The 16571-nt window shown below is 49.6% G+C and overlaps 1 protein-coding gene across 1 annotated transcript in view; it reads left to right on the forward strand.

Annotated features, from left to right (window-relative positions):
- Window positions 1-16571, forward strand: part of LOC144948498 (BMP/retinoic acid-inducible neural-specific protein 1-like) — a 106241-nt gene that overhangs the window by 84518 nt on the left and 5152 nt on the right. Inside the window, exons 7-9 of the mRNA XM_078878017.1 lie at window positions 5050-5272; window positions 7425-7797; window positions 13942-14505. Of these exons, the coding sequence (XP_078734143.1) occupies window positions 5050-5272; window positions 7425-7797; window positions 13942-14505 (1160 nt within the window). The remainder of the gene's footprint in view (window positions 1-5049; window positions 5273-7424; window positions 7798-13941; window positions 14506-16571) is intronic.

The following is a 16571-nucleotide window of genomic DNA, read 5'->3' on the forward strand; positions in this document are numbered from 1 at the left end:
TTTACACTAATATTGAAGAATGATCATGTATTACCGGCCCCTTGTTTTAAAAAATGTGCCTTTAAAGAAACAACGTTTTGACTTGATTGATAGATGTTTTAACTGTCGTGCCAGCGCTCTGACCGTTACACCATGGGAGCATCCATTAACACAATAAATACATTACTGTATTTAAAACAAAGATCCCCGGTATAACCTTTAAAAGACTGTTGGGGCAAGTGCTGTTAATGAGCACCTATGAAGGCCGGCACGGCACACGAGGGGGTGGATGGCCAGCACCACACCCACCTTTGTCTCCCCAGTGGCGATGTTTACACGATGTTTACACATTGCACCAGATACTCAGTTGAGGCTGAATTTGACCTAGGGGAGGCCCAAGATCGGTTCAGATAATCGTCACTGGTGTTGGCCGTGAGCAGGAATCGAACTCAGGTCGTCAGGTTCGTAGCTCAGCGCTCCAACCGCTACACCACCACTCCCCGTATTACAGTATATATAAACACACACACACATACATATTTTGCTTTAAATCCATTGAATGAAAGTGGTGTCTAATGCTCAAAAGACCATTGGGCACAGTGCAAAAAAATTGTCTTATGACAGAATAAAACCTTTACACTATGAGACCTCCTTTACCAGTGGCAAAATATAGTAATAGGTTTTTACCCTTCCAACTGCTACAAAAACTGACACCTTTATACATATCATTATCATAGTTGTTTCTTTTTTTTGCATTTTGACTGCTTGTGTTGTGGTTATTGTAAACATGATCCCTTGTATAAAGGTGTCAGTTTTTGTCCCAGTTGGAAGAGTAAAAACCTATTACTAGAAAAAAAACCTCTCCAACGTTAACGTTCCACAAAGCGACACAAGTTTTCCTGACCCTTGAAGAGATGATAGGGCCGGGCCAAAACCTCCGACGCGAGATTTTAACTGGCAACCCTCGGAATGAAGAGTCTGCAGCGTGAGCCAATTGCGGCGCCACCCGCACGGCCAATATAAGAGGCGATTAAACTCGTAATGAAAAATGCAATGAGGTGCAGTGGCGGTCGGAGTTGGTGAAAACGGAGCCGTTGACATTCGTGGCAGTGAAATGTCTGAGTCATCACAGGCCCCGCCTGCCTAGAGGGCCGTTGGCCACAATTCTTTGGCGGAACCCTGAACGGCAAGTTAATGCAATATCGAGATCAAGATACGAGTAAAAAAAAAAATGCACATTTGGCGTGGGTTCTTCTTCTTCTTCAATATTGAATGATTAGCATCTCCAAGTGATTCATCGCCAAGATCGTTATGCACGGTTAAAAAAAGAATTGATACATTGACCAAAAAAAACATATTGAGTGAAAATATAAAGCCGTTGGATATGCAAGAGATGAGACGCACATTTTTTATGTGGACCTTTTTTTTTTATCAGTGCCAAATAAACAACCGCTGTGATAAGAGCCAGTTGATATTGATATTTTTCATTTTTTATTTCAAACACCAATACAGCTTCCTCATATATATACGGGACAGAAAGCGAGATATCCCTGTGTAAATCTCTTTGAGCAAATATATTACCCGAGTTTGACATACAGCCTCTATCTCAAAGGCCCAGTTGTCCATATTGTTGCCTCGTTCCATTCTTCTCTCAATAAATAAATTATTTGTATTCTGATCATTTGTATTCAATAAACTGTGCCGGCATGGAGCAGTGGCACAGTGGTTAGCACGCTGCACCGTGAACCTGACGACCTGAAATGCAATTCCTGATCGTGGCTAAAATCAGTGTCTCGCGATATTTTAACCATTACTGGTTTCACCAACTTCACCAACTCGCACTGACCAGCCTGGTGAAGCATGATCAGACATCCCTACAACTGACACAGCGTGTGGAAGCATTCGTCCAATAGTGCATTGACCAAGGGCTGCACATTCATTCACTATGCATTTTGGTTTGTAAACTTAATATGACTCTGTATTACTTCAAATCGCCTTCGTTTGAACAGTTATGATAACGGTAAATTGTGAAACTATGCAACATTTTTTTTATTTTTCCAGGTAAGGCCTACTGAGCTATATAGCTCTTTTTCAGTAGTGACATGGCCACAAACTCAACGAAGTGGCTTATCATGTGGACATTTATAGCAACCAAATATTCCAAACGCATGTTTCTAAATATGGAGAGAAAATCTGGAGGACCCAGAAAAAAATCCACATGATCACAGGGAGAACATGCAAACTCCAAATATACAGGATTGGGATTGAACCCTTGACCTCCTGTATAACCAGCCCTTCAATTGCATCCTCATGCCACTGCTGGCAGAAGGGAGTTCGAGAGAGCCCCTTCAGAGGGTAATTGGCCTACGTGTCCACACAAGCCAGACGTCACATGCGACCTGCCGACCGACTGTCCGGGTTGAACCCATTTACGCTGCTGGGTTGACTGGGTGAAAGGGCTTCAATAACCTTTGACCTGTTTCAGCTGCCACGCCGGGAGGTAGAATCGATGTCCTCTGGAAAGAGTTAATTAATTGTGTTGCCCCGTTTCACGAGACTTATGGGAAACCAAGGCCTCAGCGATTATTTTGTCGTACGATTTCCTTGTTCCTGGCAATAATTCAACGTTTGTAGCAGTACTGTTAGCTCAAGAATCACGTTTTCTTAAACGGCCAAGTAAAACAAACAAAAAATACACGTTTTATTTTGTTGCATATTTACCGTGATGTCAAAATTCATTCCATCGCGATCTTGCGGCGCGCGAGCACGCACGCTCGCACCGAGTGTTACCGTTATTCATTCTATTTATTTTTTTCCCATGTAGAACAATTCAGATGATTAATCAACGCCCTGAGACGAAAAAGAGTGGGCGGCAATGAAAGCAAATTGCATTTGCGGAAAGTGCCGCACTTGTGACTTATCCTTTCCCACTGACGCTTCGATGTTTGCCTTGCAGAGCGCCGCCGCCGCGGAATATCAATGGCATTATCACGCATGGCCATTCAGCGCCCGGTCGGTCATTCAATCTTCGAGACTGTGCAGCTTTAAATGAAATTAACTCGGGCACATTTCCCGAGCCCGTCTTTCCCCTCCGTTCTTTGGAGGGGTCAAGATGCCGTTAGGAAATTGGTAGTGTCCAATAACTCACCAACGTGTCCGTGTATCCCCGCGATGCCCGTGGAAATTGCCCAGGTGTCTCGTTGCTAATAAATGTAATAATGTCTCTGAGTGGCCCGAGTTGCAGGAGTTACACGCCGGCGCCAAATCATGCAGCGGCTGCAGCGGCGGCAGATTGGCGAGGAGTCTCAGGAACCGATGGGCGGGGTTGTGGGTGGCGGGGCAATAAGATTTAATTTTCCATGCTTCCGAAGGCGCCTTTAGATCCTCTGAGCCTGGCACCCACACTTTAATGGCCTCTGTGGTCTACCGCAAGAAGAATTTCCTCTCGAGTAACGCCTGCCATAATTTGCCATAGCTGGCGAGCGAAACATTTGGTTAATGTGTCACTTCCCCTTTCAAAAATAATTAAGGCGAATAATGAAGAGCAGTCACGTGATTGAGAGGTCTCGGGCTCCAGGAGAGAGTACTTAGTGGCATTTGATGAGCCCTGCTGCCAGTGCAAGGAACGTGCACCACTGCTAGCCGTCTAAGTAACAGTGAACGGAGATGAACGAACCATCGCAGTTTTGCCACATCCTCAAATTCACTTGCCGAGTCTGCGCGACAGCCTTTGAAACGGCCTGCTAAATATTTACGTGCCCAGAATTACATTGAGTACTGATGGCAGTGGTAATTGAGTTTTTTTTAATATCTGCTCCCCCCCCCCCCCTCTCATACAGGGGACTTTTACTGACCTCCGCCAAATAGTAACCTAATTCAAATGGCAAGTACGGCTCCCCCAAAATGTTCTCTTCAGTTTGGCTCGAGTGTCAGAAGAGAAATGAGCCCATCACTCAGCGGTGTCTTTCAATTAACGACACGCGCCAAGATGTGTGGCTTTCGGATCCCCCGAATCATATTAAGCCCCCATCAACCTCTCTGTCTGCCATTACCACGTTATTGCCGCGTTCTGTGCTTCGCCGGGTGATGCCGTCGGGTGATGGTGAAGCGCGCCGGAGTTGGAATTCCCGAGGACGCCGGTTCGATTCGATCTCCCGGCGTGGCAACAAAAACGATGGTGCACGTTTGTTAAAATCCAAGCCTTCTAAATCGGTGCGCCACAGTTTAGTCGATCGGCAGTTCACATGCGGTGGGGTAAAGTGTGGCCCCCGGCCCCTCTCACCTCTCTCAAGTTTGTCTGCAGCTGCAGTTGGTGGAGGAGTAGGCAAAATACACTCCAGGGGGGCGGGGGAGGTCTCTCTTGAGTTGCCGCGAGTAGGGGCTCTTCCAACAGTCGTGGTGGTGTGAGCACGCTATTGGAAGCCTGCAACCTGTGCTTTTACCCTATGCTAATCAATATTGATTTTATTTTGAAATACATTGCATTGTTTGTTGCATTTTTTTGTACTGTTTGTTGTTGTAACTTTCTGGCCCGCCCCTCCTGGATGTCTCATCTGATTCTGAAAGATTTCTGAATGACGGATGGTTTTTAAAAAATATAAACGAGACCTCTTATAACGGCCACTCCCTGGCATCGCGCGCCGTGATTTACACATTGTTTTCACAGGAACGCCCCAATTAAAAAACATTTCTAGTAATTGGACAGAATCCATCAACGCGTAACTTAATTGTAATTAAAACCTAATCAAAGCCTCTTTCCACCACTCCCTCCCCTCCCTCCCCCCTCCCCTCCCTCCCTCCCTCCCCTACCTCCCTCTCTCCTCCCCCTCCCTCCTCCCCCTCCCCCCCCCTCCCTCTCTCCTCCCCCTCCCTCCCCCCCCTCCCTCCCTCCCCCCCCTCCCTCCCTCCCCTCCCTCCCTCCCTCCCTCCCTCCCCCCCTCCCCTCCCCTCCCTCCCTTCCTCCCCTCTCCCCCTCCCCTCCCTCCCCTCCCTCCCTCCCTCCCCCCCTCCCTCCCTCCCTCCCTCCCCCCCTCCCTCCCTCCCTCCCCTCCCTCTCTTGCTGTCTCGCAGAGGAGTTCCGGGCGTTTGTGCGCCGCCTCCCTTCGGGCCGCTTCCTCTCGCGCTCCGAGCTCTACCAACTGTGGGCGTCGGAGCGGGACCTGCAGCTGCAGTACGGCCGCGTCCGTGTCTACGCGGCCGGCGTCCGCGCCAGGGCGGAGCGCACGGCGCGACGGATTTACTCGCTGAGCCGCACCTGCGACAGCAACCCCACCGTGCAGATGCCGGCCGAGAGGTCGGTGACGGTTAACGTTTCTGCCCGGGAACTCGCTCGACATTTCGCTGCCCCGTGCTCGGAGCTTCCCCCGAGTCGGTTCCCCGAGAAGCTCCCGGCACGTGGAGCGAAACGTCGGACAACGTGTCAAACGACACACAGTACTACAGGCTGCAAACGCGATCGGACGGCTATGGTCGTTGTCGACTTTTTTTCAAAGTTGTAATTATTTTATCGATCCTGGAGAGAATGATGGTCTCGTGAGTCGAACTCCGACCGGAATTTGACCTCGGAATCTTACGTTTGCGAATTTAGCTTTTTTTTGTTCTGCCAGACAAACTGCGTAACTGGGATCAAATTATAGGCTGCATTATATCACACTGGTGGGGCGCGATCATTATTTGTGAAAAACAGGTGGACAGGAAAATCCAGTGCAGAAAATCCTTTGAGGTCAAACAGAGTCAAAGAATGTTTCCTGTTCAAGTGAGCACTGCGACAATTTTCATCTCCTATATACAGCCCTGAGCAAGTGGTGGAAATTCCACATTGCTATGGTGGGGTAGAGTCTATACTTAGGGACAACCACTGTTAACTACCACGGAAAATTATATTTATTTTATCGACCATTGAGGGATGATGGGCTAAGTCAACCCCCACCAACCAGGATTTGAACTCCCAACCTTCCAATTGCAATTCGCTCGCTCTGCCACCGAGTCACCCCACCGGATAAAACCTTCCAGATAATAAAACAATAATGTGCTCTTAGCCTGAATAATTCTAAATTGGTTTTAAGTGTGTGATGTACTTAGAATGCAATGTTAGGACTAACTAAACGGCATGCTAAATTGTATTCACTACTGTAATTAACCTGAATGGTAATACCAAATTGTATGCTCATTGTTATATTTCAAAGAACGTTAGTTAATCACGTTGTTACAGAGCCAATGTGTATTTTTATTTCGAGTAATTATTTTTTTCAGTGCTAGAGAGCACCTGTTTCTTTTTTGCTTCGTCAGGAGCCTTCGCGTATTTAAACAAATTGGCGAGCAATCTTAAATGAATGAAACTAAAGATACACAAGCATTACGAAAACATGTCAATCAAATGAGAGCCACGCCTCTCAGGAGCAGAGGACCAAGGTAACGTCACCGGTCATGTAATGTCATCACGCGCACGTGCACTGTGTGCACCACATTGGCGAGATGTTAACTACCTCGCCTGGTATACAGGAGGTCGTGGGTTCGATCCTGACCCTGACGCCTGCTGTATGTTTCGAGTTTTCATGTCCTCCCCGTGGTCGCGTGGTTTTTTTCTCCACATTTAGATTCAACATAGCGTTTAGAGCAGTGGCGGCTCCTGCAAAATCTCTCAGGGGGGGCAAATGTCTGGATGATTGATAAGGATAAGGTCCACCCATGCAATGGATAAATTAACAGCTTAAGCATGTAAAGGCAACTTCACTTCTTTAATATTAATTAAAAATAAAGTGACTCTTACAATACATCTTGTTTGTTTCTATACTCACTATTAATATACAATCCACTCAAGTTTATTTTATTAAAGATTCCACTAGGTGGCGACAAATTATATTGTTGGATGAAACGTGCTTACGTATGATGACGTAAGCACGTTAGTGCGAGCCCTCCCGGAAGCCATAGAGAATGCATTGCAGCGCCCCCCGTTCGAAAAAAAATTTCTTTGAATGTAAGTCTATGGGGCCACTCGGGGCGATTCTCAGCCGGAGTGAAATCACCCAAAAAGAGGCGGTACTCCACAGAACGTGACATGACGCTGATTGGACTATATCCAGAGGCACAGAGACGGCTAGCGTGACTCTGTGGTTGAATGACATTGGTGGTGCGTCGCCCAATCATCCTAATGAAGAAACCGCCCCTGGTTTAGAGTGTTTGACTGCTATAAATTCCCACGTGATAAGCAACTTTGATTTGTGGCCAGGTCGCTTCTGGAAAAGAGCTGCTTAGCTCAGTGGGCCTTAGCTGGTGAAATAAAAACGGTTTGGTGTTTTACGTACCCACGTCGAACTTATTTCGTACCGTACGTAGCCAACGGTGCTACTCGGAGGCGCGGGTGAAAGGACCCGTTTAGCAGCTTCACACCTGAGACACCACATCGAGGCATTCAACTCTCACCCGCCCCTTACGCTGCCTGGCAGGCCGCTGTCCGTGTGGCTGGAGCGAGTCCAATCTCTCCTCTACTGCTCGGGCCATGGAGCCAGCGGCGGCACCAGCGGCGGCTCCGGCGGCGGCTCCGGCAGCTCCGGCGGAAGTGGCGGCCGTTTCTCTGAGGAGTCCGGCGTGTGCGTGTGTCCCGCCGGCTCGCCGGGCCCCGCCGTGTGCCAGCGTCCGCTTCCGTGCCGGACGGGACCCGGCACTCGCTGCACGTCGTGTGACCGCGGCAACGCGACGCGGTGCGGCGGGTGCGGCGCCGGCTACACGCTGGTGCCCGACGGGACGTGTAGGCCTCAGGCGGCGCGGCCGGACGAGACGGAGCTGTTCATCGATTTCGAGTCGGACCTCGACCTGCAGGTGCGACGGCACATTCGTAAACACGAATCACTTTTTTGTTTACGTGCGTAATGTTTACGTTATGAACTTTTTTTTTTCTACCTACCAGGTTAGGCCCCGCTGAGCTGTGTAGCTCTTTTTCAGAAGCGGCCTGACTGGCGATCACAAATGATAGCTCAACGAAGTGGCTTTTAATCGTGTGGAAATGTGTCGTGGCCGTTTTACTCTAAACGCATGTTGATTCTAAATGTGGAGGGCAAAAACCGGAGAGACCCCGAGATAACTCCACACGACCACCACGGGGATCGAACCCACGACTCTCCTGCATATGAGACCAGGGAGAGAACGCCTCGGCACTGAGGCGCCCCAACATCGATAGCTGTTTAATGCACGTGTCAGCCATCGAACAGAGTACAACAAGGGTGCATTGCAACACATCTAGCGGATACCGTAGCCTCGAGCCCAGGATATCGGCGGCTCCGCTTGATCTCCCTTCCGCGGACGTCATCCCCCTAACGGCCTACATTGCTCGTGCATCCTTAGCCGCGGCCACGTCTGCGCGCTTCCAACAAGTGCTCCCCCCACCAACGTCCTATTCAGTGTGAACGCACCTGTCCACAGCTGACGTGTGTCGGGTTTGATTAGGAGCTAGGAGCGTCCCACCCCACCAACAGCGGGGGGGGGGGGGGGGGGCGGGTTGCGTTCATTAGCAGGTGCTTGGTCGATCGTTGTTGTTGTTGTTGTTTCTTTCACCCCCCCCCCCCAAATAATCCGGACGATGAACCAGTGTTCACGGGCGGATTAGGGGCAACGTAGGATCTGTGTAAATGTCATTTGCCGCGCAGATGGTTGAAGGGATGCGACTAGGATTCTGCAGCCCGAGGGCAAAATGCCGAGCGCCATCTGCGCAAGGCAGCTCGTTCCACGCCCACGCTTGTGTGTGTGTGTTTTTAACCCTTCCAGAGACGTCTGCAAGCTGCTGGGTGCGGTGTCCAGTTCACCGTTGAATATCGGAATGCGCAAGCGGCCCGGCGTTAGGTTTATTGGGAGAGGCATAGCGCCGCTGTTTTTAAAGACATTGTCCTCAAAGCAGAGACAATGTAGCGACACGACCGCCGCTCTACGATAGCTGGCGGCCAAACCGTGGCACACGCCCTCCCGCATGGCCTCGTGGGAGCCTCGGTACCGACAAAGTTATTTAATTGTAGTTTTTTTTTTTTCTCCCGGTGTAACACGTTGGCTTTTCCTCCCGGTTTTAGCTTTGACGGTGGACGCGTACGTCATCGGCGTTGACGTACGTGTCCATCATCGGAACGGAATCGGAAGAGAAACTGACATACGTACGTCAGAATCTGACGTACGTACTTCAGTTTCTGTCGACGTGGTTTCATTCCGAGGAAGTGCTTTGCCAGGCGCGCGCAGATTGGCGCTAGGCAACAGCAAACCGAGCAGTCGTTCTTAAGAGCGCCCAATAGCTCAAGGGAGCCCAGGATTTATGAATGGAAAGAAATAGGGGCGAGCGAAAAATTAGCTGCTGTGTAATTATTATCGAGATTTAGAAAAATGAATAAATAACATTCAAAGGATAATCCCTCCTGATCCCTATTTTTCTGTATCTTGCATCATCTGTATTAGTCTCTTGACTACGTATCTGTCAATTTCACTGCACGTCTGCCTCGCCTGCTATCTCTCTTATTCTGTCTTCTCGCTATGTCCCTTTCGCTTGTCAAGATCTCTTCTCTCACGAGGAGTTTATATATCGAAATGTGGTGGAGTGGGGGGGGTCCCTCAAAGAGCCAGCAACACCACCATCACACTTCTTGTGCATTTTACATCTCCCCGCAAACAAACGTGGGTCATCAACATGCTTCTGGCCTTTAGTCTGTGGAAGGGAACCCCACACCCCCCAAGGGAATTCCACCCCCCCCAAGGGAATTCCACTCCCTCCCCCCCAAGGAACGCCACCCCCGCACCCCTACAGTATCAATGCGTCACGCACATCAATGGGATGATGGCGATTTAATTTGACAAAATTGTTGCATCAGAATAAGAGGCCTGATGCCTGCAGGTGGTGTGTCATCAAACGGCCCCGCTGTGAACGTGCGGCACAGAATGGTGAACGCATGGATGGCTTTGTGTTGAAGCTGCTCAACTCAAGTCTTCACGCCTTGTGTATGCACATGCATATATATGTGTGTGTCACTCCTATGAGCCCAACCGATCATTTCTCCCCCGAGGCAAACGCGTCTCTTGATAGGAAAGGGGTGCTTCCCTTTTAATGGCTCTCAGATGACAGTCGAGGGTATAATCAGTTACATTTGCTATGCCCTTCTTTCCTAAGTACGGTAATCTCGTTATGATTATTGTAAGGCAGTGAGTCAAAACAGAATTAATGGAAAAATATGTTGCAACAAAATCAATGTTTGATCTCGTGGAATCGTGGGTCATTGATTAAGAGTGGAATACAATCCCATTAAGTTATTGCCTCTTGTACTTTATACAATTTGATGAATTGACACGATTTTGGATAAATGTTTCAATAAGCAAATTGTTATTTTTTTTGTCTCAATGGTACCGACTCGCATGTGGAATCTGTGTATTGTTCCATCTCATTTATTGTATTACCCTGAGTTAACATCTCGGTGGTGAGATGTTATCTCCCTCGCCTGGTATACAGGAGGTTGTGGGTTCGATCCCGACCCTGACGCCTGTGTATTTGGAGTCTGCACGTTCTCCCCGTGGTCATGTGGATTTTTCTCCGGCTCCTCGGGTTTTTCCCTCCACATTTAGAGACATCCGTTTAGAGTATGTGGCTGCTATAGATGTCCACGTGGTAAGACACTTCGTTGAGCTATCATTTGTGGCCAGGTCGCTTCTGAACACGAGCTATACAGCTCAGTGGGCCTTACCTGGTAAAATAAAAAAAACAATAGCCTCAGTGTTGGTGTAACATTTGAATTCACAATAAATCGTCTTTTCTTAGACATGCATTTTGACGTTTGAATCACGAGCACATACATTTATTTTTAATTGATTATTTCATGATTCTCTATCTATCGTACACAGGGGGTATGCATTTGTTAATATCCTTGGTCGGCATTGACAGGGCCCCATTGCCACGAGGGTGGTGGGACCTTAACCAGTAGCACCCTCTCGGACGCTGCACGTATGCAGGGTGGGGGTCCCGTTCACCGCCGAGTCTCGCAAGGAGCAAGTGGCATAGCGCCGTTGTTTTTAAAGGCATCGTTTTACTCGCCGCAGAGAACTACCTGAACGGGTGGCTGGTGGGTAACGTCGGGCATCCGTGTAGCCCATAGGTCAGAGCAGAAATTGGTGCTATTTTAGTTGGCAAAAAAACTTTAGTCGTACCGATGTACGTATATGGCTAACTAGCTTTACGACCCGGCTTCACCCGAGACTTGGATTGTTGTCTTGGATTTGAATACACAGCCTACGCGGAGGGTGGGGGGGGATGCGTGACGTCAGCAGGCACACTGCATGACGCTGCCGCGTGCGGGTGACATCACAGATGTGACGTCAACGCTCACTTGCCGTGCAAAATAATCATTATTGCGCCCCCGCCCCCCCCAAAAAAATACAAAAGTCTATTTTTATATGTTTTGCATTGTGTACAGTCTGCAAGCTACTCACATGACAAATTTCAAGTTTGTTGCATGTTGGGAAGTACGCTAAACATTTCGAACAGACACACATATTCACAAATTTCCCTTTTATATAGATAGATAACAGTTAATTACTTGCTGGGCCCGCTCGTTTTAAATGCTTTCGCATAATTCACCGTCATTGGACACATAGGGCAATTGGGACCACGAAGGTTATGCTACCTCAGGTGGTACCGAAAAGTGAAATATCTGACCTGAGCTCGCAGACTAAGGAAGCCAATATGTTCGTAGATAAAAAAAACATTTTTCAACGTGATTTTATTTGCGCTTTGGAACGTAGCTTTCGGACAAAACCCCCCACCCCCCAAACCCACCGCATCCCACTAATAATGAATCCACAGTCGCCTCCGGGAGCGGGGACACGTTGACCTAAATTTAAATAGCAGGCACTGGCGCATCGTGTGGGTAATTAATCACACTCGAGTTCTCAAATTCCTGGGGACTGTTGGGGGTGTGTTGGATGGGGGGATGAGCCTCTCCAACCGTATACAGCATCCCCAAGGCGGAGGCTGCAATATGGTTGTCACTTTTTTTTTGGTTTGGTCCAACCACTCACCCAGACGCCCACACCTTGCCGTCCAACCCAGCGGCACAACCAGGTAGATCGCGGCGGGATGGTGGCGCTTGCTGGTTTTGAAGCGTGTGCCGCTCTCCCCACGAATGGCCTGCGTGGGAGAGTCGGTCAATGGGCCCCACCGCCCCCCCCTCCTCCTCTTTAATTCTCACACTTCGCCTCTCCTGCTTCTTCGACTCCGCTGGCTTCTCGTTGACTGCACCGCTACCTTGAAGCTTTCGTGACTGCAAGGATTCACACTCTTAGTTTTTTCGGTGAAGTCACGTAGGTAAAAAATGAAATAAAAATTAATAAAAATAAAAGGATAAAAATCACGACGTTTCGGAGGCAACACAAGCTTCCGTCTTCAGGTGAAACCATACAAATATTTTGCTGTGACGGTTTCACCTGAAGACGGAAGCTTGTGTTGCCTCCGAAACGTCGTGATTTTTATCCTTTCATTTTTATTAATTTTAATTTCATTTTTTACCGACGTGACTTCACCGAAAAAACTAAGAGTATGCACCGCTGTCATTGCAAATGCCTGACACTCGTCTTTAGATTTCCTCCAAAGCCCTGCCCCAACTCATCATCTCACCTCTCTCATCTCCTTCCATGTCTCCACCTCTCGTCCTATTCGTTCGCAATCTTCTCTCTTCTCTCTCTGTCCCTCCTTCTCCCTGTGCTCAATCCCATTAATGGTCCTTCATCTCTCCTCGCAGCCCAGTGGTGGAAATTCTACATTGCTATGGTGTGGATGGATCTACCCATAGGACGACCACTGTTGACTTCCCTGCCTAGCGGTACTCATTTTTTGACCCCGGCAGAATGATGGGATGAGTTAACCCCCAAATAGGATTTGAACTTGCAACCTACTGATTTTGTACCGCTCTGCCTCCCACCGACCCATCAGGCTTGTCGTATTATCGCCACAGTAATAATCACAATGATGCTTCCACTGGTAAAACAATTGTTCCACAGGTTCCATACATCAATATTAATGAACTCAATCGAGATTTGAAGTTTTTGTGACTGCAGCTGTTTCGTGCTTTACCGAATTAACCAAAGAGTATTAATGAACTCGTTTTTGACGGGCAAGTCAAGTGCAACTTTATAATGCTGTGAAGTTTATGTAAATCAGCTATTAGTGTAATTTGAGACTGCCTTTCCTCCGCCCGTGATTAAACCGAGTCCTCAACTGGAGAGAGTGAATTGATGGTCTCAGGCCAGCCACCAATTACTCCACCCAACAACAGCATCCACCATTCCCACTAGGTGGGAGTTACGTCACCGCAGCGCTTGTGCCAGACCATGTGCACTCCAAGGCCACGTGAAGTGTTAAAAGGCTCTCTGACAGGAGGTCATGGCACCCGGTGCTCCGCTCGCTGTTGTGAGCATCGCTCCTCTGCCATCCGCTTTTGTTGGAGCGCGACTGCCTCCAACTGCCCAGTAGCGTCCTTCATGAGCCTCCTCCATAGAGGATGATCTTGACACCGCTGGTACCAGTCATCGGCAAGTCCACTCAGCTCCACATCCTCCTGTACCACATCAGTCCATCTCTTCTCCAGCCCATGCTGCACCCATTTAGAACCCTCTAAAACAACCCATATATGTATGTTGAACTTCTTTGCACCATACATAGCCAACCGTGCTAATCGAAGGTGCGGGGGAAGGAAAACAAACTAGAACAAGCAGTTCTAAAGAAATAAGTTCTCAATATAGATGACTTAAAATTGCATAGTTCTTTTACCCTCCCAATATCAGAAGGAAGAGCATTCCAGACGGCCGCAGAAGCGCATCAGAAAGTGCCGCGCGATGCGGTGACCGTCACTGTTCGATGTCCGAGCCAACGGCCGCTGCTGCTGCGAGAATGACCGGAGTTCGCGTGATGTTAAACCCTCACCGACACTCTCCGACGCACCTCCGCAGGACTTGGAGCTCAAGTACCTCCTGCAGAAACGAGACCACCGCCTCGTCGTCCCAGACGCCGCCTTCGTGAGCAACGAGCTGCACCTCGACTCGTGGTTCGACCCGCTCTACCGCCGCCGCATGCTCATCAGCCTGCGCAGCAACCGCCACCGCCCCACCTCGCTGCACATGCTGCTGGGTATCAGCCTGCACGTCTGCCACGCGAAGACGGGCGCCAGCCGTTCGGGCGGAGGCGGCAACAGCGGCGGCGGGGGCGGCGGTGGAGCAAACGGAACGGGCGGCAGCGCGGCGCGCGGGGAGCCGCTGCTCACCGTCTCGGTGAACCCCTTCGGCGGCAGCCACTCGGAGAGCTGGCAGCTGCCGGCCGGGAGGGACGGCTACCCGGGATGGGAGAAGGTGCGGCACCCGGAGGCCGGGCCAGCGACGGGCTCGGGCGCCGCCGGTACCTTCCCGCCACCGGGCACCGTCGTGCAGTGCCACAACTGGACGCTGAGCCTGGGCAACCGCTACAAGTCCTTCTTCGAGACGGTGCACATTTACATGCGCAGCAGGGGAGGCCTGAAGGTAAGGGGGACAGCGGTCGCGTGCGCGCCCCCGGGGCAGTCTGAGCTGGCGCCGATGGTAGAGCGGAGCTCGTTCCATGCCGGCGACGCGGACGATCGGTGGCGCGGTCGCCGCTTGTTGTAGAGGTTCGCGGTTTAGAGCACCCCGCGGCCGCCCTGGTCAACGCTTTTTCCACTCTCTTTGGGTTTTTCGGTAAAGTCACGTAGATAGAAAATGAATAGATCACGACGTTTCGATCGCAACACAGGCAATCACCTGAAGACGATTGCCTGTGTTGCGATCGAAACGTCGTGATCTATTATTTTTCTATATACGTGGCTTTACCGAAAGACCCAAAGAGTACGAATTCCTGCAGTCACGAAAGCTTTAAATCAAGCTTTTTCCATTCCGATGACGTTTGTGTACATACGTGTATATCGTTAGGCGTTCTTCCGATCCCGTTCGGATGGTGTCTACGGCTCGACGCACCTCATCGGAATGTTACGTTGTGGAGGTCAACAGTACTTGTGCTATGGCGAAACCCACGCTCACCACAGCAATGTGACATTTCCACCACTGGCTTTGCAGGGCTGTAAACAGGAGGTGAGCACCAATAGCGCGATGCTCATTTTATTAGTGATTCCCTTTGACGTTTAAATTTTTATTGGATTACTTGAAAAACTCTACTAATTTTTTGTATGTATTTTATTTTTATTGAACAAGCACGAGCGATAGGGAAAAGGGCTACAGATATTCTGTGGACGACAAGCCCGATGCTAGGTACCCACGGGGTAAGGGGAGGGCGATTGGGCTCACTGTCCCCCTTTTCACGTAGGAGTAGCGATCTGGAACATGGTATTTGAAGGGGGTCTCCTCCCTATACTTGACCACTACTTCCATACACGTGCTTGTCATTGCGCGTGTTCATCACGTGTTCATCACGACTCACCGATGGCGCTCAGCACAGATTTCTACCTTTCCACGAAGCATTCGCAACTTTCAAAATGTTTTAGATCCCATGAATCATCACACAAGACAGGAAATATTACCGTTTTGAGGGAGAGTCACATCTGAACCGGTCCTGGGCCCCACCGCTCTTCACCAACCTGCTCTGGTAAGCGCGGTGAGGTATGGTCAAACATCGGCCGTGAGCGACACTGCATAGGCAGGCACTCATGCCAGCAGTGGATTGACCGAGGCCTATGCGCAATGTAATTGTTATATTGTTTGTGCACGAGTGTTCCTTGCCACAATTGGGCATGCAGGACAATGGCGCGCGAGCGGCATTAATAACAGCATGGGCAGCGCCAACGGAATCAGCGTTGGTTTTAGAAACTGCAACGCAGCATCAGCAGCGGAAGCATCATTAATACCAAAAAATATATCAGCAGCAGCAGCATAAACAGCAGCAGTGGTGCAAACAGGCGTCCTGGGGATGGCAATACACCGCATCTGGTGTTGGTGTCATCTAAAAACATTGCTGAGGAAGGCAAGGGAGAAGCCACCTCGGCTGTCCTTTCCAGGCTATGGTTAAATAACTCTGAAGTATGAAAGCGGATAAGCTGCCAATTTGTCCCCTTCATACATCCATCCGTCGTAAAATAAAAACATTTCTTGCACGACCCATCGGAGTCCATGATTTCAGCAGCACTGCTGCTGATTGAGCGCAGGCAAAATTAGGACCAGTTCCGGCACACAGCGTCTCATCGGCTGAGCCGGGCCTGTCGGAATCAAGCGCTGGCGAACCGCCACAATGCCACAGGCAAGGACAAGGGTCCTCGCTCAACTCAAAATTAAACTATAAATAACACTCATCGTTGCATTGTGTTACGTAGTGCGAAGGGTTCGCGTTGTGCGGTGGTGGGATGGGGAGCGAGATCAGATGGGATAGAGGGACCAGACCAGGTCGCCCATTCCCGCTCTGAAACGTCTCCAAGCTGCAGGGTGGGTGTCACGTTCACCGCTGAAGCTCGGAACGCGTAAGCGGCTCAGCGTTCATTTTATTTTGAGAGGCGTTATCGCCGTTTGTTTTTAAGACATTGTACTCACCGCGGAGAAGTGTAGCGACGTGATCGCACTTTACGATA

The sequence above is a fragment of the Lampetra fluviatilis genome, chromosome 49 (genome assembly GCF_964198595.1).
Source record: "Lampetra fluviatilis chromosome 49, kcLamFluv1.1, whole genome shotgun sequence".
Lineage (NCBI taxonomy): Eukaryota > Metazoa > Chordata > Hyperoartia > Petromyzontiformes > Petromyzontidae > Lampetra > Lampetra fluviatilis.